The 25,244-nt window shown below is 39.3% G+C and overlaps 2 protein-coding genes and 1 long non-coding RNA gene across 8 annotated transcripts; 1 reads left to right on the top strand and 2 right to left on the bottom strand.

Annotated features, from left to right (window-relative positions):
- The first annotated feature begins 447 nt into the window (after positions 1-447).
- LOC119496039 (retinol dehydrogenase 10-A) lies at positions 448-9,832 on the top strand. 4 transcript variants are annotated; one of them, XM_037783098.1, is made up of 5 exons: positions 448-1,029; positions 2,742-2,840; positions 3,062-3,207; positions 9,029-9,160; positions 9,270-9,832. In XM_037783098.1, exons 1-5 carry the CDS (start codon positions 577-579, stop codon positions 9,388-9,390), a joined length of 951 nt encoding a protein of 316 aa, XP_037639026.1. In that variant the 5' UTR covers positions 448-576; the 3' UTR covers positions 9,391-9,832. The 4 variants fall into 4 exon arrangements, 1 of the variants encoding a protein (XP_037639026.1); XR_005208653.1 differs by lacking the exons at positions 448-1,029; positions 2,742-2,840; positions 3,062-3,207 and adding an exon at positions 5,960-5,978; XR_005208637.1 differs by lacking the exons at positions 448-1,029; positions 2,742-2,840; positions 3,062-3,207 and adding an exon at positions 8,084-8,102.
- On the bottom strand, positions 3,001-6,459 carry LOC119496176. Its single transcript, XR_005208666.1, has 2 exons — positions 6,239-6,459; positions 3,001-3,195 (listed from the first exon to the last, which is right to left on the bottom strand). It is a non-coding gene; the product is annotated as an uncharacterized LOC119496176 (long non-coding RNA).
- A 1,374-nt stretch (positions 9,833-11,206) lies between the features above and the next one.
- On the bottom strand, positions 11,207-25,167 carry stau1 (staufen double-stranded RNA binding protein 1). Of its 3 annotated transcripts, none has more exons than XM_037764237.1 (15): positions 24,954-25,167; positions 21,741-22,055; positions 20,890-21,011; positions 20,614-20,770; positions 20,355-20,511; positions 20,077-20,248; positions 19,875-19,970; positions 19,225-19,437; positions 19,001-19,144; positions 18,728-18,874; positions 15,816-15,891; positions 15,403-15,716; positions 15,170-15,292; positions 13,086-13,165; positions 11,207-11,986 (listed from the first exon to the last, which is right to left on the bottom strand). In XM_037764237.1, the coding sequence occupies exons 2-15, from the start codon at positions 21,931-21,933 to the stop codon at positions 11,899-11,901; spliced, it is 2,082 nt and encodes a 693-aa protein (XP_037620165.1). In that variant the 5' UTR covers positions 21,934-22,055; positions 24,954-25,167; the 3' UTR covers positions 11,207-11,898. The 3 variants fall into 3 exon arrangements, with proteins under 3 accessions (XP_037620165.1, XP_037620172.1, XP_037620182.1); XM_037764244.1 differs by having other exon boundaries at positions 21,741-22,051; XM_037764254.1 differs by having other exon boundaries at positions 20,626-20,770; positions 24,954-25,166.
- Between the last annotated feature and the right edge of the window lie 77 nt (positions 25,168-25,244).

Here is a 25,244-nt window from a genome sequence, read left to right as displayed (position 1 = left end):
TAAACTAATAGAAACTAATGATGAAACATCACCAATTTGTCCCATTTATTCTCTTCACCTCAATGTGAGCATGCACAGCATTATTCTTCCCTTATCTTTCCTTCCTTCTGTTTATACTGAGAAACCTGAGAGATAAACTGACATATAATGCAGATATTTTACATATAAAGGTGCAAGTTTTTCCATATAGTTATGTGTGATAGTATTTAGAGGTAGATGTTGAGTTTCACATGTACATGATGTGCAATCTGTGAACTTTGAATAACAAAGACCCTGAAACTTCTTTAACTCAGTGTACTGCCACATGGCACATGCTATTTTCCTAAGTAATGATGAAACAGCATACATTCACAGCTCGCAACAACAGTGGTTTTATGAGGAGCTCAAGGTATTTCCTCTAATCCGGGAGGAGAGTGTTTAAATAAACCCTGGATGGAGGATGAGGGTCACAGAAGGAGGGAAACACCAGCTTGGCTGTCTGCATCTTTTTTCACTCCAACACTTAGTCAGTCCGTAGGAAACAGATAACACCTGTCCAGTTTGACCCACTGACCACCAGCAGTAACGCAGATCAACATGATCTTTCTAATGGACCTCCAGATGATGCTGCTGGATGTGATTTACTTCATCCTTCGCAACTCCTTGCGGGTCGTCCTGCGCCCTCGCACCAAGCCCATCGATGGCGAGCTGGTGCTGATCACCGGGTCAGGTGGCGGCCTGGGTCGCCTCTTCGCTCAGGAGTTCACCAAGCACGGGGCAGAGGTGGTGCTGTGGGACATCAACAGCAGCTCCAACGAGCAGACAGCCAAGCTGGTGCGTGAGATGGGGGGCAAGGCGCACACGTACACGGTGGATGTGACCAAAAGGGAGGACGTGTATCGCAGCGCAGAGCTGGTACGAAAGGACCTGGGCCGGGACGTTACCATGCTGGTGAACAACGCTGGAGTGGTGGCCGGGGAGCGCATGTTGGACTGTCCTGATGAACTGATTGAGAGGACCATGAAGGTCAACTGCCACGCCCTCTTCTGGGTGAGAACTCTTTAGTCAACATTAAGACATGTCATCACTCACACCTGAAGTGTTGAGTCATGAAACACAGACAGGAAGTCCAGCTGCCCTTCACTTATTACATAGTACTAGTACTAAATGTCCTATTACCTGAAGGACTAGTACTAAATGTCCTATTACCTGGAGGACTAGTACTAAATGCCCTATTACCTGGAGGACAGTGCGGATCTGAGTATTTATTTTAAGTCTTAACTCAATACAGGTACTTAAGATAAAGCCCTTTAATGTGCTCATCTATAACTAGGGCTGCATGGACAATATATCAATATGATATTGATATCGTGATATGAGACCAGATCGTCTTAGATTTTGGATATTGTAATATGGCATAAGTGTTGTCTTTTCCTGGGTTTGAAGGCTGCGTTACAGTAAAGTGATGTCATCCTCTGAACTTACCAGACTGTTCTAGCTTATTATTTGCTTTTATTACATGGCTTTGTTGAATACTCGATTCTGATTGGTCAATCACAGCGTTCTACGGTCTGTTATTTCTTTATAGCAGACCGTTGCTATGTATAACAGACCGTTGCTACGGACGCAGTTCTGATGTTGGACTCTGGCGGACCGTTTTTGTGCCAAATTATTGATTTGGCTCGCTGCACATTATCCCTTACTTACCCACTAAGTCATTATATCCACATTACTGATGAATATTTATCAAAAATCTCATTGTATATAATATTTTGTGAAAGCACCGGTAGTAAACCCTACAATATCGTCTCAATATCGAGGTATTTACAAAAATATTATGATATTTTATTTTCTCCATATCGCCCTTTCCAGAACAATAATGCTAATTACGGTAAAGAAGTAATCTCTTGTTGTAAATAACAGCCAAATATTGATCACAACTCTATGACTTTTTTCAGCTGTACGCCAACAGGAATACTCGATCATGTGTGCCAGTATTAGTAAATATTTCCACAAAAGACAATCCCTTAAAATTCAAATCAGTTGTCAAAGTGAAAAAGGTGGTGCACCATGAAAACAGTCTGTTTGTCGGTGTGGCTTCATGTTTTATTAAAAACATCATTCTAGAGCTATGCTCAGTGGATGAGTGGTGTAGCAGCAAATCACTTATACAATCAAGACAATGACCAACACTTCCTGATTGGGTGGTATATAAGTGAATGTTAAACACTTCTCCTGCTTTGGCAGAAACACGTCAGCAATGAGATTTTAATAAAACATAAAGCTGCACACACACACTGACTTTGATGCTGTGCCACCTTTCTTTTCCCATTTTGTTCCCTGATTGGTAAACACTATTTAATTTCTCTGAATCAAATCATCTCTGTTTTGCAGGCTTTTTAAGTGGAACACAGACACTGATTATTCAGCACTGACTGAAATTCAGAGAGCTGAAAATGAGGCTTTTGAATTTCACAATCTTTTTAGCATCAGCTGCCATACAGAGCAGGTCATTGTGCACACATGGCACGTTAAATGTATTGCGTTAATAGCTTTATCCCCTTCACACTATAGACTATACACTAGGATTCCCACATAAAGCCTCTTAATGTGAAGCTGCTTGTGCAACATAAGCTTCCTTCAATGTTGAGCAACATTTAAGTCAGTACACTTGCCTCATAATAACCTGCAGCGATCTAACAATATATGTGGTGTGTGTGTGTGCGTGTGTGTGTGTGCGTGTGTGTGTGTGTGTGCCTCAGACAGTGAAGGCCTTCCTCCCTCAGATGAAGGCCCAGAATCATGGACACATCGTCACCATTGCCAGCGTCCTCGGTCTTTTCAGCACAGCTTGTGTGGAGGTGAACCAGAGAGGGAGAAACATTACTGCACCACAAAGATACGACAGCTTTACCGTTGTTATAGTCTTTACACACACACACACTTCTCTGCCTAACTCAGCAAATTAAAGGGACTATTAAAATGCATATTACAAAAAAACAGCAGTCTGAGTAGAAGATGTGGAAAATCACAATCAATTTATAAATATTCCATACAAGTTTTGATTTGTTGTTTGAGACAGGATTACTGTGCCAGTAAGTTTGCAGCAGTGGGCTTCCACGAGTCTCTGGCACATGAGCTGCTGGCTGACGAGGTTGAAGGAGTGAAGACTACTCTCGTTTGCCCCTACATTGTGGACACGGGCATGTTTGAAGGCTGCAAGATACGGTATGTCAATAAAATTACACTTCATTTTACAGGTCTGCAAATTTCATGCTTATTAGGTGAAAAATGTATTTGGAATTACTGCAAAATTACTCCAGTATTTACCTCAAACTTTATTGAAAATGACTTTATCATAAACGTTGTTTGATAATTATATTCCACTATTTCCCAATAGCTGGTAATTTATTTAGTACATTTCCAAGAAAAGAATACAACGTTAATTTATATGCTTTATTTCCATGTCTGCTGATAAATAAATAATAATTAGCAAATAACTTCTTTTAAATTTCTTTAAAAACTCCCTGAATCATGACATTAGCTACCAGGTTACATTTGTGTAGAAAATAAGTCACACAATGGTGAGATTTGTGTCTGATCAGGAGTGTCTTCTATTACTATAGGTGTACGATAGTACAATAGTAAGTTCGACATACTTTTGTGCGAATAAACAGTAGTATGTATCTTTTCGGTCACACTGAGAAGTAATTTACGTCATTACTTCCCCCTTGTATTTATGCCACCGTAATGTTCAGCTTTGCATACTGTAATATTTTACCAGAAATAATATGCAATTCACATACATTTGGTTTTATGCTAAGGTTCCGGACCGACTAAAATATCTCACATACTGTTTAAGCGTACTAAATAGCATGTTAGTATGGAACTTTGGACGCAACCACAAACTGTGATGTTACTGATGAGGTCACAGTTTATGTGACATGATCATTTATGATCTCACAGATGAAACCACTGTTGATGTCACAGGAATGTTAGTTTAGTCTGAATGACAGAGATCATTGACTTCATCAGGGGAACTGTGAATACTACTATGTTAATGTTAATCAAAAAATCTAAATACAGTAAAATATACTACCTAAAAAAACATTAAGGCAAATGAAAAGCATTAATGCTTAATGCATTAATGGTTACCCTTCATGTTCATGAATACTACAATGTGAATGCTAATTAAATGTAAATGTTAATTAAAAAAATCTAATGCTACTATGTGAATGTTAATTAAAAAAATCGAAATAATGTAAAATATGCTACCTAAAAAAAAAGAGACAAATCAAACCCCGCACGTTTGATGGCGTTGCCTAGCGTCTGCGTCGAGCAACCCTCTGTCTGCTGACAGTGGAGGACTGGTTAGTCCTTTGTCTGCGACAGCGGAGGCCAAAAACACTTAGTTTTTGATCTGTGATTGATGGGCGTAACAGGGGTTCTATAAGTAAACTTTCGACGACGTTCTGTGATGTCACTTATGATGTCACAGTTTATGTGACATCATTTATGACATCACACTGGCAACATTCCATCATGTCACTGATGATGTCAGAGGAGAGTTAGTTTAATCTGATTGTCAAGACTTTCTGGCAATTGTACTGTCCCATGTGTCTACTACTACTCTGTCAATCTCTGTGAGAAATCATTGACTTCATTGGAGGAACTATGACTACTTCTATGTTGATGTTAATTTGAAAAACTTAAATATGGTCAAATTTATTTAACTGTTCTATGCCTTAAAGGACCCATATTATAAAAAGTGAGATGTTCAGGTATTTTTTATTATAAAGCAGGTTTAAGTGCTATATATAAATAATATGAAAGTAGTGAAATGCTCAATCTACAGAGAAATACACACAGCCCGTATTCACAAACTGTGCCTTTAAACGAGCCGTCATGATTACTGTACTTTGTGATGTCACAAATCTACGATATATAGAACATTTAAACGTAAATGAGTCCCAGTTTATTTCCAGTTGCAGTGTATGTGAATGACATCAGCTGACAGAAAGTAAACATGGACCTACATGTAAACTGTTGCCTAGCAACGCAATTCTGTTGCAGTTCCATTGAAATGCACTAAAACGGAGCGTTTCAGACAGAGGGTGAATACAGGCATATTCAGGCAGACAGCATGAGGGAAATAAAGTTTTTTTTTAACATTACAGCATGTAAACGAATGGGACCTTTAAAAAAAATGAAGGGCACTGTCATTTTGATGCTTGGGCTACATGTTTAGTGACATTGCCTAGCGTCTGCGTCGGAAAGTTCTCCTACGTCTGCGGACAGCGAAGGATTGTCAAAAAAACACACAGGCTTTGTCCGAAATAGCATCTATGCACTATATACTCAATAGGTGTACAATAGTACAATAGTAAGTTCAACATACTTTTGTGCTAATAAACAGTAGTATGTATCTTTTCGGTCACACTGAGAAGTAATTAACGTCATTACTTCCCCCTTGCCGGTTGGAGACGCATAACCATGGTAACCTGTGCCAACCTCATGTGTTAGAATCGACGGTTGGTGAGATGCAAAGTCTGAATTCATTTAAAATATGTATTAAATCGAGCAAAGTGAAATCTTATATTTACAGTTAAATTGCAGTGTTATTGATGTTACAGAGCTGTCTGTCGACGTCTATCATGAACGTTGTCTTCACTACCGCATTGCATTGTGGGATATTTATGCCACCGTAATGTTCAGCGTTGCATACTGTAATATTTTACCGGAAATAATATGCAATTCGCATACTATTGGTTTTATACTAAGGTTTCGGACCTACTAAAATATCTCACATACTGTTTAAGCGTACTAAATAGCATGCTAGAATGGAATTTTGGACGCAACCACAAACTGTGATGTCACTGATGAGGTCACAGTTTATATGACATGATCATTTATGATCTCACAGATGAAACCACTGTTGATGTCACAGGAATGTTAGTTTAGTCTGAATGACAGAGATCATTGACTTCATCAAGGGAACTGTGAATACTACTATGTTAATGTTAATCAAAAAACCTAAATACAGTAAAATATACTACCTAAAAAAACATTAAGGCAAATGAAAAGCATTAATGCATTAAGCATTAAATGCTTACCCTTCATATTCATGAATACTACAATGTGAATGCTAATTAAATGTAAATGTTAATTAAAAAAATCTAATGCTACTATGTGAATGTAAATTAAAAGAATTGAAATAATGTAAAATATGCTACCTAAAAAAAAAAGAGACAAATCAAACCCCGCACGTTTGATGGCGTTGCCTAGCGTCTGCGTCGAGCAACCCTCCGTCTGCTGACAGTGGAGGACTGGTTAGTCCTTCGTCTGCGACAGCGGAGGCCAAAAACACTTGTTTTTTGATCTGTGATTGATGGGCGTAACGGGGGTTCTATAAGTAAACTTTCGGCGACGTTCCGTGATGTCACTTATGATGTCACAGTTCATGTGACATCATAAGTGACATCACAATGGCTACATTCCATCATGTCACTGATGATGTCACAGGAGAGTTAGTTTAATCTGATTGTCAAGACTTTCTGGCAATTGTACTGTCCCATGTGTCTACTACTAGTCTGTCAATCTCTGTGAGAAATCATTGACTTCATTGGAGGAACTATGACTACTTCTATGTTGATGTTAATTTGAAAAACCTAAATACGGTCAAATTTATTTAACTGTTCTATGCCTTAAAGGACCCATATTATAAAAAGTGAGATGTTCAGGTATTTTTTATTATAAAGCAGGTTTAAGTGCTATATAAATAATATGAAAGTAGTGAAATGCTCAATCTACAGAGAAATACACACAGCCCGTATTCACAAACTGTGCCTTTAAACGAGCCGTCATGATTACTGTACTTTGTGATGTCACAAATCTACGATATATAGAACATTTAAACGTAAATGAGTCCCAGTTTATTTCCAGTTGCAGTGTATGTGAATGACATCAGCTGACAGAAAGTAAACATGGACCTACATGTAAACTGTTGCCTAGCAACGCAATTCTGTTGCAGTTCCATTGAAATGCACTAAAACGGAGGGTGAATACAGGCATATTCAGGCAGACAGCATGAGGGAAATAAAGTTTTTTTTTAACATTACAGCATGTAAACGAATGGGACCTTTAAAAAAAATGAAGGGCACTGTCATTTTGATGCTTGGGCTACATGTTTAGTGGCATTGCCTAGCGTCTGCGTCGGAAAGTTCTCCTACGTCTGCGGACAGCGAAGGATTGTCAAAAAACACACAGGCTTTGCCTGAAATTGCATCTACAGTATGGACTTGGTTTTAGTGCATGACAGTGCCCTTAATTTTAAGAATTGCGTTGCTAGGCAACAGTTTACATGTAGGTCCATGTTTACTTTCTGTCAGCTGATGTCATTCACATACACTGCAACTGGAAATAAACTGGGACTCATTTACGTTTAAATGTTCTATATATCATAGATTTGTGACATCACAAAGTACAGTAATCATGACGGCTCATTTAAAGGCACAGTTTGTGAATACGGGCTGTGTGTATTTCTCTGTAGATTGAGCATTTCACTACTTTCATATTATTTATATATAGCACTTAAACCTGCTTTATAATAAAAAATACCTGAACATCTCACTTTTTATAATATGGGTCCTTTAATGCATAGAAAAGTTATATAAATTTGACCGTATTTAGGTTTTTCAAATTAACATCAACATAGAAGTAGTCATAGTTCCTCCAATGAAGTCAATAATTTCTAACAGAGATTGACAGAGTAGTAGTAGACACATGGGACACTACAATTGCCAGAAAGTCTTGACAATCAGATTAAACTAACTCTCCTGTGACATCATCAGTGACATGATGGAATGTTGCCATTGTGATGTCACTTATGATGTCACATGAACTGTGACATCATAAGTGACATCACGGAACGTCGCCGAAAGTTTACTTATAGGACCCCCGTTACGCCCATCAATCACAGATCAAAAACCAAGTGTTTTTGGCCTCCGCTGTCGCAGACGAAGGACTAACCAGTCCTCCACTGTCAGCAGACGGAGGGTTGCTCGACGCAGACGCTAGGCAACGCCATCAAACGTGCGGGGTTTGATTTGCTCTTTTTTTTTTAGGTAGTATATTTTACATTATTTCAATTCTTTTAATTTACATTCACATAGTAGTATTAGATTTTTTTAATTAACATTTACATTTAATTAGCATTCACATAGTAGTATTAATGAATATGAAGGGTAAGCATTAATGCTTTTCATTTGCCTTAGTGTTTTTTTTTAGGTAATATATTTTACTGTATTTAGATTTTTTTAATTAACATTAACATAGTAGTATTCATGAACTTGAAGGGTAAGCATTTAATGCTTGTGAACACAAAAACAACACGTTTCACACGGGATGCAAACACCGGTCTGTGTTTTGTGTCCCATCCATTGCCCCCAAGCTCCACCCTATATCGAGTTCACACTGTCAATAATACAGCGCCTGACTTCCGCTTCTGCTCCTGTCATAATTACTACGGTCACTGTTGTCTTCTTTCATACCTTCTTTCAGTAATCTATATGAATAGATGATAAAAACCTACTAGTGGGTGTAGTAGGCCCCTATTGAGCCACATCTATGGTGCTTAGCATCTGATAACGCCTATAACAGCCTAACACTGGCTTAATTCAATCACATCCTCTCATTTAACTGTATTTCCTAGAATGGGGTGATTTCGACCCAATCAACACAGACACACCAAATATCCATCATTCTGTTGTTAAGTTTGCTTTATAAAACTTTATTTTAAAACTCGATTTTTAAAGAGTTCCCTGGCTTGCCTCTGTTCCTCTAGGTTTAGGTGTATCTTGCAGTAATTGTTCTGAAATGATTCGGGTCATAAGCTAAACTAAATTCCCGTCTACTGCTGTACAATAAAAATGCAGCACATGAATATGGTTATATTGACTTTCAACAACGAGTGGCTGTTTGTGTTTGCTGTCAAAACGCTGCATAGTAACTCCTAAGTAACAGGCTGTTTGTCCTTTGGTGCCACTAACAGGGAGGAAGTGGAACTGGTGCTGCCCCCTCTGGAGCCCCAGTACTGCGTGGAGCAGGCCATGAACGCCATCCTGATAGACCAGCCTTTAGTGTGCATCCCTCGCCTCACATACCTGCCTTTCCTCTCCAGGGCGTGAGTACAAAGCTGCCAATTCATATCAACCACAAATGGACCATACATAAGTCTGTTTTTTTGTGCACCTCCATTGCTTAGAAGCTCAGTATTTCATGTTCCTTTTCAGGTTGTTGCCGTGGGAATCCAACGTGGTCACGTATCGTTTCATGGGGTCCGACAAGTGCATGTACCCCTTCATTGACACCAAGAGGAAACAAGTGTCTAACGGCGCCGTTAAGGTTGCATAATCGTTCCTGAGTGCAGTTAAGACAACTTTTGAGAGTCAAAACCTTAAAATTAATATATATAAAAAAAAACTTAAAATAAAAAAAAGAGTAAAATCGTCCTGCTTGTGTGGACAGCAGTAGGCCAAACTGTTACTGCCCGGCTACAGCCAGGATTCAATCACATACGGATGATGAAAAGTAATGCAGAGGCTTTACATCTTTAGACTGATCATTGTGTCCTAGATGACGACTCAGCCAAGTGGTCATCAGCACCCCAAAACATGTTAATAATGTTCAGATGAAGTTTAAAGTCTCTTCAAACTGTTCTCACCACACGCAACAGTGACTGAATCCTGGACCGGCCGAAAGGGGAATGGGAGCGTGTTTAATATCTGTAACTTAATAATGTACCAGAGTATTGTGCTGTATTATGTTTACATAAAATAAAAATGATTGAAAACCACTTCTCTAAACACATCTCCATGCTTGTGTAATAAAGGCAACAACGTAATGACGCTAGCAGTAAATAGGGGGGTATTAGGAACCAGTTCTAAAAATGTATAATTACCAGGAATTCTTTCAGAAACATGCTTTTTTCCATTTTTCTTTTTCACTTTTGTCACAAAAAAAGGACTTTTCAGTGGCCAATTTCAAAGCTACTGCACTTTCTCCCCTCCACCTTGTGGATTATGTGACTATGTGTCAATGCACACAGTTTTTACAAGTTTGACTAATCTCAAAAGACAGCAGTGATACAGTAAAACGTAATCACAATATTTCCATGCAAGGGAGCAAGTATGACTAACAATGAGGCATCTCCTACAGCGTGATGTAAGAATGTACTGTTTACAATGTCTCCAGTCATAGTCATAATTTCCTAGGATGACCTTATGTTTAGGCACTCGAATAAAAATGAAAACAGCAAACTTTTATTATTATGATGATCAGTCTCTACCTGTTTCTGATTGGTGCATTGCTCTTAAGCAATAATAATACTACTACTACTACTACTGCTCCTTCTGCTATTACTACGACTACTGACGATTATAATTTACATTTCTGGATTTTAGCTTTGTATCAAAACAATCATCACTGAATATATCGTTATTATGCGACATAAATGCTTACAACAGCTAAATTCTGATCTAAATTAAGGTGCTTTTTGTTTTCAATAATTCAAATATTATCACAAGATTAAGAACTAGGATTTGATAAACAGAATCACCATCAGCATTGATCAAATTTAAACGATTCACAAGCCTACATTGGACCCTAGGGTTGAGCAATATTTGAGCTATGGTAATAGTTTTTCCAATAAGAATAGTATATAGAGCCGCAAAGATTAATAAAGATAATCGATTAATCTGTTTGAGTAATTTTTTATGAAAAAAGTCAAAATTATCTGATTCCAGCTTCTTAAATGTGAATATTTTCTGGTTTCTTTACTCCTCTATGACAGTAAACTGAGTATCTTTGAGTTGTGGATAAAAAAATACATTTTGAGGACGTCATCTTGGGCTTTGGGAAACACTGATCCACATTTTTCACCATTTTCTGACATTTTCTAGACCAAACAACTAATCGATTAATCGAGAAAATAATCAACAGATTAATCAACAATGAAAATAATCGTTGCAGCCCTAATTTATATATATATATATATATCACGATATGGCAGATGCATACAAAATAACACGTTAAATAATCTGATTTCTGTTCCATGCAATCACTAGTGTTCAACTGTTATGCCACACCGGAATAATTATAATATTCAATAATAGATAACCTCAACTTCGTAGTCATCGGCAGGTAAAGAAAAAGACGAGATAACAGAAGGTTTTGTTTTGTGCACGTAAGCACGTTAAGTTTAATTACCATGGGGAGCGGAGAGAGAGAGAGAGGAGGAGGATGACATTAGGGATGAAGAGGGAGTTATCGGGGAAACTGACTCAACAGGGGAACGTCCCTGTTCACACACATCAGAGACAACGTCACATTACATCACACGCTACATTTAGTCACAAATTCTTCCCGGCCCTACATGGTAATGTCAATAACACTTCACTTGTGGTTGTTGATGTAAAGCACTCAAGGAAAATCAACAGAGGTTCGCCAGCTGCACCCTAGACAAAGACGAGGTCCGAACCTTTCCATCCTCAGCGGGGGGATAAAACGTAAAAAGACTTAAAAACAAGAATTAGAAGGTCTCCCAGAGAGGAGACGAGTTAAACTAAACAGAATTCACAGTTAACCAGCAAGTAAACCCCCGACTCACTGTCTAGGATGCAGCTGCTTTTTTCTACAAAGCAACAAAATAAATACTGTGTACAATTAAACAAAATCAAGGGGAGGAAACAAATCTTTTTTTTCCTATCAATCTTGTTTAACTGTGAACATTTTGGAACGATGAATATGAACAGTGATGATTTAGAGCCTACAGCGCCCAGAGCTTCCTGTAGAACTCCTAAAACTAAGAACACAGTGTCTGAGTTTTCTCTAGTGCTTTTACAGACAACCAAACCTGATCATCTAAACAGTGCCGTCCAGGGTCTGTGCCAATGTGCTTGAGTTAGCCTGTTTGAGGTGCAAGTCACCGTCCATGTCCTGCTTGCCACACCTGCGGGAAAATAAGTCACATATAGTGTCGCTGTTAAGTTTATCAGTCCCAAAATATTCCTTTGATGGCTGTGTTTACATGCACCAGTGTTCATCAGGGATATTATAATAAACTAAAACTGAGACTAAAATGAAAATAAGCAGTGAAAAATATATTTTTTTTATATTTTTTTTTAGTGAAACTAAATAAAAACTATACCCTTTGAGAAAAAATAAACTGAAACGATATTGCCTGCCTGAGTAAAAAATAAAAAAATAAAATAATAATAAATGTAAATTCATTTCAGTTTTTTAACTATAATAATATATCACTACCGAAAAAAGGAGACTGCATGAATTTCCGTCAGCTCTCGTGACGTTGAACCACAGAAACTGAACGGCCTTGACACCAGAAGATGGCGCTATGCCGCCATTGATTCATGAAAGTAGCGTAAAGATTAAACACTAAACATTTTGGCCATTCACAGTTCTCAAAGCATGTATTTTGTATGTATATGTAGCTACATTCTTCTGAGACAAAATAAATCAAACTAAAATAAAATAAAAACTACTTGGAAATTAAAAACTATTTTCACCTTGGTGTTTATCCATCTAAATGTATTCATTTTAATTTATGATTCCCATAGAAGTATTTATATGTGCGCTGAATAAAATGATCTGATAAAGTTGTCCTGTTTACACAATAAACAATCAGAAAAACAAACAAACAAGCAAAACATCAAATCCGACCGTGTTGAGTGCTTGAAACTATTATTAGCTTCCTGCTGTGCTTTTAGTACTCTAACAGCTTTGTTTGTTTTTTTATCAGCGTATACTACAACCGGGGTTATTAAGCAAAAGCTGAGCCTTCTGTTTATGTTCAGAAAATGAATAATTATCTCCCAAGGTTCCCTGGGAAACATGAAGCACTCGGAAAATTAGTAGAGAGCACAAATGACAAACAACGTCTTCTGAACAAGCCATTTTATGCTGATTGAAGTGTTTACGTGAGGCCTTTCTATTCTGATTACTCATTATGATTATTAGCGGAATGAAAGGCTTATTGTAAACACAGCTATAAGGAACGCAGAGAGAGACGGTGTTTGTTTGTCACAGCTTACCGAGAGACTGGTCCATTTCCTGTCCTTTCATTTTGCTGCTGGTCCAACTCCGAGAGCAACTTCAATATATTCAATGCAGCCTGCAGAGGTGAAGAACAGTAGAGCTTATTGCAGTGGCTAGGGAGAACAAGAACAAGAAATCCTTTATTTCATCAGCTGTGACCATTCTCAATAAGAGCCTGTTTAAATAGGCCTGCCCCCTCCCGCACCTCATCTTAAAGGTCCCGTATCATACTTCTTTTCAGGTTCATACTTGTATTTTGTGTTTCTACTACAACATGTTTACATGCTATAATGTTAAAAAAAAAAAATTATTTTCCTCATACTGTCTGCTTGAATATACCTGTATTTACCCTCTGTCTGAAACGCTCCGTTTTAGTGCATTTCAACGGAATTGCAACGGAATGTGTTGCTAGGCAACAGCTTGGGTCCATGTTTACTTCCTGTCAGCTGATGTTATTTACATAAACTGCAACAGGGAAGAAACTGGGACACATTTAGAATGTTTTTGTTTAAAACCGTATAATGGTCTAAATATTGTATATTTGTGACATCACAAATGGACAGAAATCCTAACGGGTTGTTTCAAACGCACAATTTCTGAATACGGGCTGTGTGTATTTCTCCGTATATTGAGTGTTTTGATAGTTTAACAGTATTTATAAAGCACTTAAACCTGCTTTATAATATAAAAGACATGAAAATCACACTTTTTACAATATGGGACCTTTAACTCTTTCCGCCGAAGCGTCCTCCCAGGCACTTAAGGTCACATACCATGTTCATTTTCAGGTTCATACTTTTATTTTGAGTTTCTGCTAGAACATGTTTACATGATGTTTATTTACCGTCTGTCTGAAACACTCCGTTGTAGCGCATTTCAACGGAATTGCATTGCTAGGCAACAGCTTGGGTCACTGTTTACTTCCTGATGCTGATGTCATTCACATATGCTGCGACCGAAAATCCCATACTATGCACCACAGACCCAATAATATGTGTACTATCGTTCAACATACTTTTGTGTGAATAAACAATAGTATTTATCTTTTCAGACGCTCTGAGCAGTAATTTACATCGTCAGTTCCTGAGAGCCCTCCTTGACGGTTGGAGACGCGTAACCATGGTAACCCGTGCCAACCTCAACGACGGTTTGTGAGAATGAATGAAATGAAAGTCTGAATTCATTTAAAAACTATATTACGCCTAGCAAAGTGAAATCTTACACTGAAATTGAACATTGAGAATGTTTACGTTTAAAACTGTGTAATGGTAAATATATATTGTACAGCTGTGATCCTGATCCTGTTGAGATCCTGACGCCTGTCAGCAACAGTTTCTAAATACGGGCTCTGTATATTTCTCCATGGATTGAGCATTTCAATACTTTTACAATATTTATACAGGACTTAAACCCGCTTGATAATAAAAAAAAAACATGAAAATGTCACTTTTTACAATATGGGACCTTTAAGATAGCTTTTTTTCTACACTCTGCAACCACCACCAGTAAAGTAACAATAAAGTAATCTGCATCTGAATCAGTGACCATTTTAAAGAGCCAACTGCTACTTAATTGAGTTTAGTAGTAGTGGTAGGTATCGAGTTCTAAAACCCGGAAATGAGTTAGCATGTTAGCACTTCCGGTTCCCTCGTCTTGAAGTCAATGGGTTTTAAGTTAGATGTCTGAGATAAGGTCTGTGATTAACACAAGCTCAAGAGATTTTAACGATTTGTTCTACGATATAAAAATATGTGAGTAAATTTCCCACTCGTGAATTTTGTCTTTAAAGTTAGCAACCTAAAGGCGGTTGCTAACAAGTGGCTAATTGAGACTACTAAATGTCATGACGTCAAACACTAATACGCCTTTAGCTTATTGGTGGTGATGTGAAGTCGTGCAACCGTGGTGTAGTTCGTTTATAGCCTAAAGTTAGCTTTTTACTTCTGGCAATTGCCATTTATGACTGTAAGTTGAAGACAGATGCATTCTAGACATAAGATTGTTAAAGAGTATTAAACCGTAGCGATACATTATGTATTTTATTTTTGTTTAAAAACAAAACAAAAAAAAACAAACTCACCATATCATGACAGGATTCTACATCTTTCCCAATCCCATGACTGATGAGCGGTGGATGGGAGGAGCAGTTAATCAGTGACACAAACTCATTCTTATTGTTTTTGGGAAAATCTTTGTATTCCACCTGCAAGCAAAATAAAAACATTTCATTGAATCTTTACCTTTTATTTAAAGTCTAAATCAAACGCATGCACACTAATGAATTGACCGAAGCAGAAGGTTGCTGTCAGTTACCTGCAGGTTCTGCACCGATGAAAGAAAGCCGAGCTGCTCTGAAGGCCTGGTGAGGGGTCCGTGGGGCAGCCCGGTCAGATTATTTTTGTTCTTTAGGATCGTCTCAGCGGTCGGCGACGTCCCTGCGTAAAGCAGCTCGTTGGCAATCATGGCAGTGATTGTGATCTTGCCTGGGTTGGGTGGAGCTCGACTGTAGTCCTGGGATACTTGGCAGACCCCGACTGCTTGAGCCACTTCGGGGACCATGGGCAGGATACCTGCAGGCAGCTGCTGGTGGCTCAAGTAAGGCAGGCGGTAGTCGTCCTCCTTGGAAACTGGAAAGGAAACGCACATTTGTGAGGGGTGCATTAATAATAATAACACAATATGACCACTAGAAAATATCAGAGTCCAGTAGATCTGTTGACACTTACTCATTGCCACCTCCTCCACGGAGCCAGGTTCAAAGAAGGTCACTTTACGCCCATCACCAGGTTTCTTCACTGGGGTCTAAATAGTACAAAAACAATATACATGAAGGAATGAAGGTTTGTCACAGATATCAAATCTTGTGTCTGGAGGAGTTTAAATATCAGGGGTCTCATTTCTAAAACAGTGCGTAGGATCCATACTAAAAATGTACGTGCGCACAAAAGCCGAAAATGGCGTGCACCAAAAGAAAATCCGACTTATAAAACCGTGCGTACGCACATCTGCACGCAATGTTCCCTTTATAAATCACACTCCACCTGGAAATGTGCGCACGTGGATCCGCCTCATATTCCGCCCTCTACACGGCCACATTCAACCATAAATGGTCGATGCAGAGCACCTCATGAATGTTTCTGCATGTAAATGAGCCTGTTGTTGATCAGTGGATCTTTACAGTGAATCACGGCAACTACCGAGAGGAAGACAGAGAAAAGGAGTTTTTCTGACACACAGATCGAGGCGCTTGTAGGTGAGGAGGTCTCTGAACACGTTTTCCCTCCTGATTCTGTCATTCACGTCTTGTAGTCCTCAGTGCCGGTATAATCCACCAGCACCATGCAGCATGTTACCAGTGCCACTGCTGTGTTTAAATGTTTACAGGAGTCAGCCCCTATCCATTCACAACTTGCTAAAATGATCAAGACAATCAGTAATATCCCCCTCCGCCCCCCCACGCTGGATATCGTTAGAAAAAGGAAGTTTGACAGGTGTACACTATTTATTATTTATTTATTTATTTAACTTTTTATGGCGAACTTGTCCTGCATTATGATTAGGACTGACAATGATAATGAGGATATGGAGAGTAACGATTGTGTGAGAGCTGTCACTGGTTTTATTTCCCCACTTTGTTTATTTACACTCTCCATACTGGTGGAGATGTGCCGGGTGGAGGTGACTGGAGGAAGCAGAGTAGTGTGTGTGGCGCACCGCGGTGGCGCACTGTAGACAGTCTGATAGTTGCATATAGCTGTTTTCATTTTGTCTAGGTATACTGTATCTGTCCCTATCAAATAAACCATAAATAAATGAATAAGACATGTCATGTTTACTGCAGCGATTTATCAGACAACAACTTTATGAAAACTAATATGGTACTTGGTGATATATGCTGCACTATTAGAAAATATTATTAAAACTATTGGCGCTACAGCTGACTGCGACTGTCGGTAGTCCGACCCTCTCCTCTGAGCTCTGGAGGTGGAGGGACTGTGATGGTGACACAGCGCTGATGAGATATTGAGCTGAATTTGATTTTGAGATTTGAGTTGGCTGATATATTTTACATTTGTAAGGTGCTTATGGAATAGTTATGGCTCACTAGCACAAAGAACACTGCTGTTTTAAATGTTTATGATACAGTGGATATAAGTATGAAGTGAAGTTAAATGTGTGAGAGGCATCATTATACGTATAATGAGGTTTAATGTCTACAGTCTGGCTTCAATCCACCACCTCACCACCTGCGTCTCCAGTTTCCCCTATCTCGGTGCCTCCATAATGTGCGTACGCACGGGTCAAAGTTTCCGTACCGGTGCGCACATTCTCCCGTCAAGTTTGTTTTTATAGATTACAACTGTTGCGTGGGAAGTGGCGTACGCACATTTCAGGCCCCGTTTTGTGCGTACGCAATGGTTATAAATGAGACCTCAGGTCCGGGCTAAACACATACAATCATGGGCAGAAGAAATCTGGGTAACACTTCATTTTAAAAGGTCCCCAAATTTCATGGTAATTAGGTGATAATTAGCAATTCTTTGGAATTACTGCCAAATTACCCCGATATTTACCTCAAAATTGATCGAAAATGACTTTATTATAAACATTATTTAATAATTATATGCTAAAATAGTATTTAATGATCTTTAAAATAGGGCCCTTAGGCTTGAGAAGCGGCTGTGCGCTGCTCTTCATCGGAGGTGGAAAACCAAAACTAATAGAAGACACTTCTGATCAGGCACAAATCTCACCATTGTGTGACTTGTTGTCTACACAAATGTAACCTGGTAGCTAATGTCATGATTCAGGGAGTTTTAAAAAAAACTTCATATAAATAGATAATAATGAGCAAATAACTTATCAGCAGACAATTAACTTTGTATTCTTTTCCTCTAAATGTATTAAATAAATGACCAGCTATTGGGAAATAGTGGAAAATAATTAATAAATAATGTTTATAATAAAGTAATTTTTGATCAATTTTGGGGTAATTTGGCAGTAATTCCAAAGAAATATCACCTAATTAACATGATATTTGCAGATCTGTAAAATGAAGTGTCACCGAAATCTGGCAAAAGCCAAAATTGAGAACCTATTGTGTATTTAAGATTACAAATGTGAAAAATATGTTAAATATAATTTCCCTAAAAGTCAGAGGTCCCTGTGTGCACAGTTAAGATGTGGTATATTACCACAACATATTGAAACTGGAAGATACAGAAGTGTAACTGTAGATGAAACACTGTGTCAATGTTGTGAACTAAATGAGGTTGAGAAGAATTCATTTTTTTGTTTTGTCCTTTATATCATGATTTAAGACAAATATTAATACAAAAAAATCATGTTCATGGTTTAGATTTGATACAGGACTGGAGATTGTAGCCTTAGTTGAATATCTTCTTGATAATGTTTTTGTATTTTCTGTATATCTTTGTAAAGCATGGGATAGGAGGAGAAAAGTAACATAAGATAGATAAATTCCTCAGACTTCCTTTGTCATGTTTGGATTTGTGTATGTGTCTTGTGCTTAGGCGGCTGTGTTTGTTTGTCTGTGACTGTGTGTTCGTTGTATTTCCATTTGGGGATATATCTTGGAGCCATATTTACAAGACTTGTTAAAAAGGCGTAGCAGTACCTTTTCATCCGTTTTGAGTGCCGGTTTCGGGGGTTGAGGCTGAGGCACTTTATATCCCAAGAGCTCCAGCATTTTCTCTGCTGCGTTCCTCTTGGCCACCTTCTTACTAGGTCCCATGCCCTCTGCAGTCTGGCCACACACTGTCACCTGCACCAGGAAGCACGCAGCAAACACAGAGGGAAGAACTGAACGGGTGAGAAATGAACAAGCAAAGGGCGAGGACAACGGAGACGGATGTTGCATGAGTCACGTTCTAAGGGCTTCTAAAATCACCTGCATGACGAACTCCCTGCGCCGAGGCAGACCTCTCTCCGTCACCATGCTGTACTCCGGCTCCTTCTCCTTCTTGGCCTGCTGGATCTGAGCAAGGCGGCTGATGGGATTCATCCCCTGACCGTATTCTGGGCTGGTCTGCAGCTGTTAAGTGTGACAGGTTAATCATCACTTAATGAAGTCTTTACTGATTATTCTTAGTGCAGCTCAGCAGTTACAATTACCTTGATGATGGATTTGGTTTTCTTTTTGATGCGTGGCAGCGTCTTTTCCACACTGGGTATATGGGGCAGCCTCTTCAACTCCCCCAGCACCGCCGCCGCCGCCAGCTTCTTGGCAATTTTTTTACTCTTTCCTTCGCCCTCTCCAGCGAACTCCCCGACTGTAACACACACTACAAAACTCTTCATATGGGGAGGGCCTTCTTCCTTTAAAACCTGGAAAACAGCAGAGACAAATCATGATATAGAGGGGCATTTGTGTTTTATAATTAAACTGGATAAAAATCTGTGCTAAGTCATACATGTTGTCTACATATCACTTAGCTAATGTATTCCTCAGGGCTGCAAATAACAATTATTTTCATTGACGATTATTTTCTTGATTGACCCAAAATGACGACCTCAAATGTCTTGTTTTGGCAACAACTCAAAAGATATTCACTTTACTGTCATAGAGGAGTAAAAAAAAAAAACAGAAAATATTCACATTTAAGAAGCTGGAATCTGAGAGTTTTTACTTTTTTTCTTAAAAGAATGACTCAAACCGATTATAAAATTAGTTGGCGATTAATTTAATAGTTGACAACTAATTGATTAATTGTTGCAGCTTTAGTATTCCTATAAACATTTATAAAAGGAATTGTACAAATCACCTCAAAGTTGACAGGTAAGTTGCGTTTAAGTGCAATTTCAAACACTTGACTTATTTCTGATTTGTTGAGGTTCTCCTCCTCGGGCTCTCCGTTCATCTGTGAAGAGCAGAAAAGATATTAAAGGAAGAGAAAGTCTGAATAAAAATTGCACAAAGGCTTTTCTAGCTCTATTTCGTGCTGACTGTTGCATTTCTTTTCTCACTACTGGCAACTGTTGCAATATTGGCTCCTTGTGCAGCACTTTCAGGGCCTTGGCAGCAGCTTCGTGTTTGGCCAACTGCCGTGTGCGTCCTTTCCCAATAAACTGCTGGCCTCCGATGGAAAGCTCCATGTGGTATATCATTGGTCCCACTGGAGGAAATGGGTAATAGTACCTGGACATAAAAAAAAAGAAATCAAATGCAACCGTTTTTTTCCATCTCAAAAACAGACTTCATGAAATGTCATCTTTTTCTCATTTACAAAGTAAAGGAAACTCACTGTTGCATAGAGCGCTGGTAAGGTCCTGGAGGCCGGACGTTGTAATTGAAGTTTGGCGGTCTCATCCCCGGGTATGGGTCGATGGGTTTATACATGGGCTTTTTACCAAGCTTCATACATAGTGCATTTAACTCCATGGTATGTGTCATGCCATCTGCTGTAAGGCCAATACAAAGAAAAACAAAGATATATGAGAAAACTCTTTTCTGCTAAGCGTTAACAGACAGAGAGTGGGACGGAGCCAGTGGGAAGAGCCCACCTGGGTCCTTGCCTGTGTTGCGGGGCGTCCTCACGGTGGGCTTGGGAAGCGTCGTCTCAGCGAGGGCGGATGCAGCAGCGGAATGCTGGGCTTTCTTGATGCTGGTCCCCTCTGCCTCCCAGTGCTGATCTCCCAGTGTGAGTCGAACTGAGAAAATCTGACAGACGCAGGAGAAACGGGAAAGACAATAGATTCGCCGTCACGTAACTAGCATAAACTTGTGACAAAAAAAGAGCATATTAGTTTGTCTGTAAAGAAAAAGAATAAAGTCAGTACCTTGGAGTGAGCTGGTCCTTGCTCACACAGCAGCTTATACTCGGGTTGAATCTTGTTGAAACGGGCTAACTCATTCACCAAACACATGGGGGTCTTCTCTTTAGGGTTTGCCATGTTAGATACTGTGACGAGACAAAAACAAGATCCAAAATACTCACAACTAAGCAAACGGACATGATCATGAACACAAAGTCCCAAAGTCTGACAGCAAATACACGATGAGTCTGAGAAACATACTCCACTGTTTCACTCCTTAAATAACCTTACACATGTTGAATTTGCAGCATACTACCTTTTTTAAAATTAAAAAAAAAAAATGCACCAGATGTGCACACTTTGCTAATGTATATAGCAGGTTATTCTATGTTTGTATATTATATTTTTATGTCAGTTGTTGTAGTAGTCTGGTATATTTATAGTGCATTCTACTATATTGTTTTTCTATAGATATTTATCTCTAGTGTTGATATTTATATTTACTCTTCCTGTGCATTGTCTGGATAACCTCCTGATGTAACACAATAATTTCCAAATTTGGGATCAATAAAGTGCATCTATCTATATATCTATAGACATGAAGGGCTTGATAAACCTTTGAAAACAAGAAGCATACAATCCTAAATATTTCAAATGCAGTGACTGTGGAATCCAGAAAGCTCTCCATAAGTGCGGCAGAAAAACAAAGTGTGAATCTAACAAATACACACTGTATACTTTTGCATTTGATATTTGCAACCACAAATGTTAGTGGCTAAACAAAAAGTATTTTACTTTGCACAAAAAAAAACTCAAATAAATGGCAACACTGAAAAACACGATTTTTTTTTAACAAACAAATGAATGAAACAAACCTATGGTGGTATTGTAGGGAGTGGCTGAGCCCGCGGGAAGGGCGGAGCTCCTGATGGGCTGGCTGGCGCTCTCCGAGGGCAGAGTGCCAGAGGCACAGGGGATGCTGTAGCCGGGCTGCGGCTGCCCCAGCTGCTGTGGGGCAGAGGCAGCAGGCATGGGGCTGGCCGGACACTGAAACTGGAGCTGGGACATCCTCGTTGGTCTAGTTTAGTCAGTCGAAGGCCGAGGTCAAGATAAGAAGTTTGTAGTGCAGCAATGGTGAATGCCAAAGTGGGAGGAACTGTTGATTGAGGAGGTCTGAATGTAAGCTCTGCCTGGAAAAAGTGAGGATATAAGAAATAACTAAGATGTGCCCATTTCTACATATGAAGACAATTACATAATTTTCCATTCATCTAAAAAGAAAAATCACTGTCACAGATACTGGAGCCTCCAGCACCCAACGAGTGAGAAGAGTGAAGAAGACGAAGAGTGCTCCCTGGTTCAGGTTTGAAACCACCACCATCTTGCTGACAGGCAACTAGGGCTGTCTTCTGACCAAAAGAAATTCTTAGTCGACTAATACTAATATGATTTTGTCGACTAATTGATGATTTAATCAACAGATCTGTGAAACTGAGTTTCTCCACAAAGAATCACACAAAAGCACCACTTTAAATCCTGTGTTTACCATTTAAAAAATGACAAATCAACAAAAGAAATCTTAGTCGACTAAAACCAAACCGACAAATTAGTCGACTAATCAACTAAGAGGGGGCAACACTGCTAACTGCTGAGCTTCACTGGTAGCTTTTCCACCCTCAAATTCAACTTTAAACCTTGAAATCGGTACATTTTGCACCTTTAAATCATTATGATTGTTAAACTGAAAATATGAATATAATACAATGTTTGACTTTTGACCAGTGCTAAGAATATGTTGCCTTATAGGTAAGATTGAAGATACAATAATCCACTGATTTTCTTTTAGATTGTTCGGCTATAGTAAAAATAACAATGCAGTCCAGAAGAAAGCCTAGGCTACATATAAAGCAGTTCTCTTGTTATGTGACAAAAAGTAGCACGATGTGTATAATAAACATTAAAATGAATGTTTCTGTCGTGCTCTGATTTCTGCACAGTTATTGGTCAACATTACAGAATATGTCTATCATTAGCCTCTGTGCAAAAACTGCACATGACCAAAACATTTCTTTGAAGGTATAATATGTAACCATTGTTGGTTGCCGTTTGGTGGATCAGAGAAATAAAACATTGTTTTCTAATTGTTTCATATCGGTTACGTTCTAAACAACAAATAAACACACAACTAACTCCGCACAACTCTGCAAGGAGGTGCCAAGTTGCTGGATTTTGAATGAATGCAGGCTTCCTGTCTGCTGGCTGTGGCTCAGCGCTGCTCTCATCAAAACTAGACACACACCGATCATAGCTGCACTCACAGCACAGAGAGGAGCAGGGGGTTCACTGGAACACATGCACATAACACAACCCGTTCTCATCTGTGAAATACGGCCGCTTAAAGGGGGACTTGTGCCTCGGTATGAGAAGCTGAGGGACGTGACAAAGCGGCAATATTTGACCACCTGAACAGGATGCACACCCTGCGCGCTGTTATTGGCTGGGGGTTACACCCTTACATGGGGCACAAAGCAACTGTGCAGATGCCCAGAAGCGTCCAGAGTAGAGCAAAATAATAAGAAAAGAGAAAATCCAGGCAGAGGGCGGCAGGATCTCTGCAGAAACAGACACCACAACACACTTTTAGTGGGGCATAAGTGATGATTGAGAGGGATTATTTTTGTATCAGTTTATACTTTGTTTTTTAGGAAATTCTTGCATAATATTATACCTTTAAAATACAATAATCCACTGACATGATTTTCTAGCTTGTTTGGCTACAGTAGAAAGCACAATGCAGTCCAGAAGAAAGCCTAGGCTACACATAAAGCAGGTCTCTTATTATATGACAATAAGTATTAGGGTTTCTATTGTGTATAACAAACAAATTTCTATTGTGCTCTGGTTTTGTTGCACTGCTATTGGTCAACATTACAGAATATGTTTCCTTAGCCTTTGTGAAAAAACTGCACACGACAACATTTCTCTTCAGATGGACACACCATCTGTGGCAACAGTGAGAGTCATTATGAAGAAGTTATTAGTTTCACTGTGACTTTTACAACATTACAACAAGTCAAATTAATTTGACAGCAGTGCAAATGGACAAGATTGCAACTCTGGGGGACAAATTTATATTGACTTAAGCGATAAGAACATTCATTAAAGTCTCAGAATGCTGTGCATTTGACCTGCACAAAAATGCACATCATCATCATCATAGGTAGATTTGTGCAGGGGGTCCCAAGTGAGGACGACACCCCTTAATGCCAACATTAAAGAGCCACAGCCAACAAGAACCAGGGCAACCACACAATGTAATGTGACAACCATCACTGTTAGCTTGGCTTAAATTGTGTCCCCACCAACATTTTGCAGTACCCTGGTTGTCAATTAAGGATGCTGCTGATGCACAGACTTTCTGATCATTTTGTCCTCCTCCAGGGTGCAGCTGGGTTGGGAGGTGTCCACCAGTCTGGGGGATGTGGGGCCCTTACATCCTCCCATCACTGTGATTTAATTAAACATCCTATGCACTGATTTTAACATGCATGCTACTAAATGTTGACTATACAAATACCATGTTCATAGAAAAAAGTCAACATTTGCTAGTTGTTTTAACAGGATAAACTGAGCTAGCTGATACAATAGGGAGCTGCATCCAGCTGCAAATATGCAAACAGGAGGATGTCTCTCACATCACAGGGCTGGTATATGTCTTAATGATTTTACCACATATCTATATAGCAGACATCACTGTCAGTAAGACATTAACAAGCTATACATTCAATCAGGCAGCTCTGCGAGCTCTCCCAGAGGACCACGTTAGCCAGCTAGCTCGCCTCCTAGCTGCAGAGACATGATGGGACAAACTGCAGAATAAACATCCTAAACAGTTCAATGGCTGCAGCAGTGGTGTCTCACGGAAGATGCACTCACAACTCATCAGCAGCAGCACTTGACACTAGTTTATGAGTTAGTTAATGATTCCCAGAGAGTCTGCAGGGAGCAGCCGGTGAAACTGCTAGCTAGCTACCGTTAGCTAGCAGCCATCGACCATCCCTCAAGCCCACCAGCAGATTAAACCTCACCTCGTCGCTCCTTTGTTCACTTTATAAGTTACTCCATAGCACACGGTGGCTTACTGGCGTCTGCTTGAGTTCATGGGCCAGTTTCAGGAGTGAGTCTGTGTTGTTTTAGTATGAGGAGGTGGACATTGGGGAGAACAGGGCAAACACTAAAGAGAATGGCCCTATCTGGAGTCTCTCTTCCGGAAGTGACGTCACCACGGAGAGGAAGCACTTCCAGAATAACGCAGGAGGGATTGTTACTGGATGGTGAAGAGTAGAGATGGGAATTCAGGCTCTTCTTAGTGAGCCGGC

Source organism: Sebastes umbrosus, chromosome 1 (assembly GCF_015220745.1).
Source record: "Sebastes umbrosus isolate fSebUmb1 chromosome 1, fSebUmb1.pri, whole genome shotgun sequence".
Lineage (NCBI taxonomy): Eukaryota > Metazoa > Chordata > Actinopteri > Perciformes > Sebastidae > Sebastes > Sebastes umbrosus.
The sequence above is the reverse complement of the archived record's forward strand: the minus strand, read 5'-3'. Positions and strand labels throughout refer to the sequence as shown.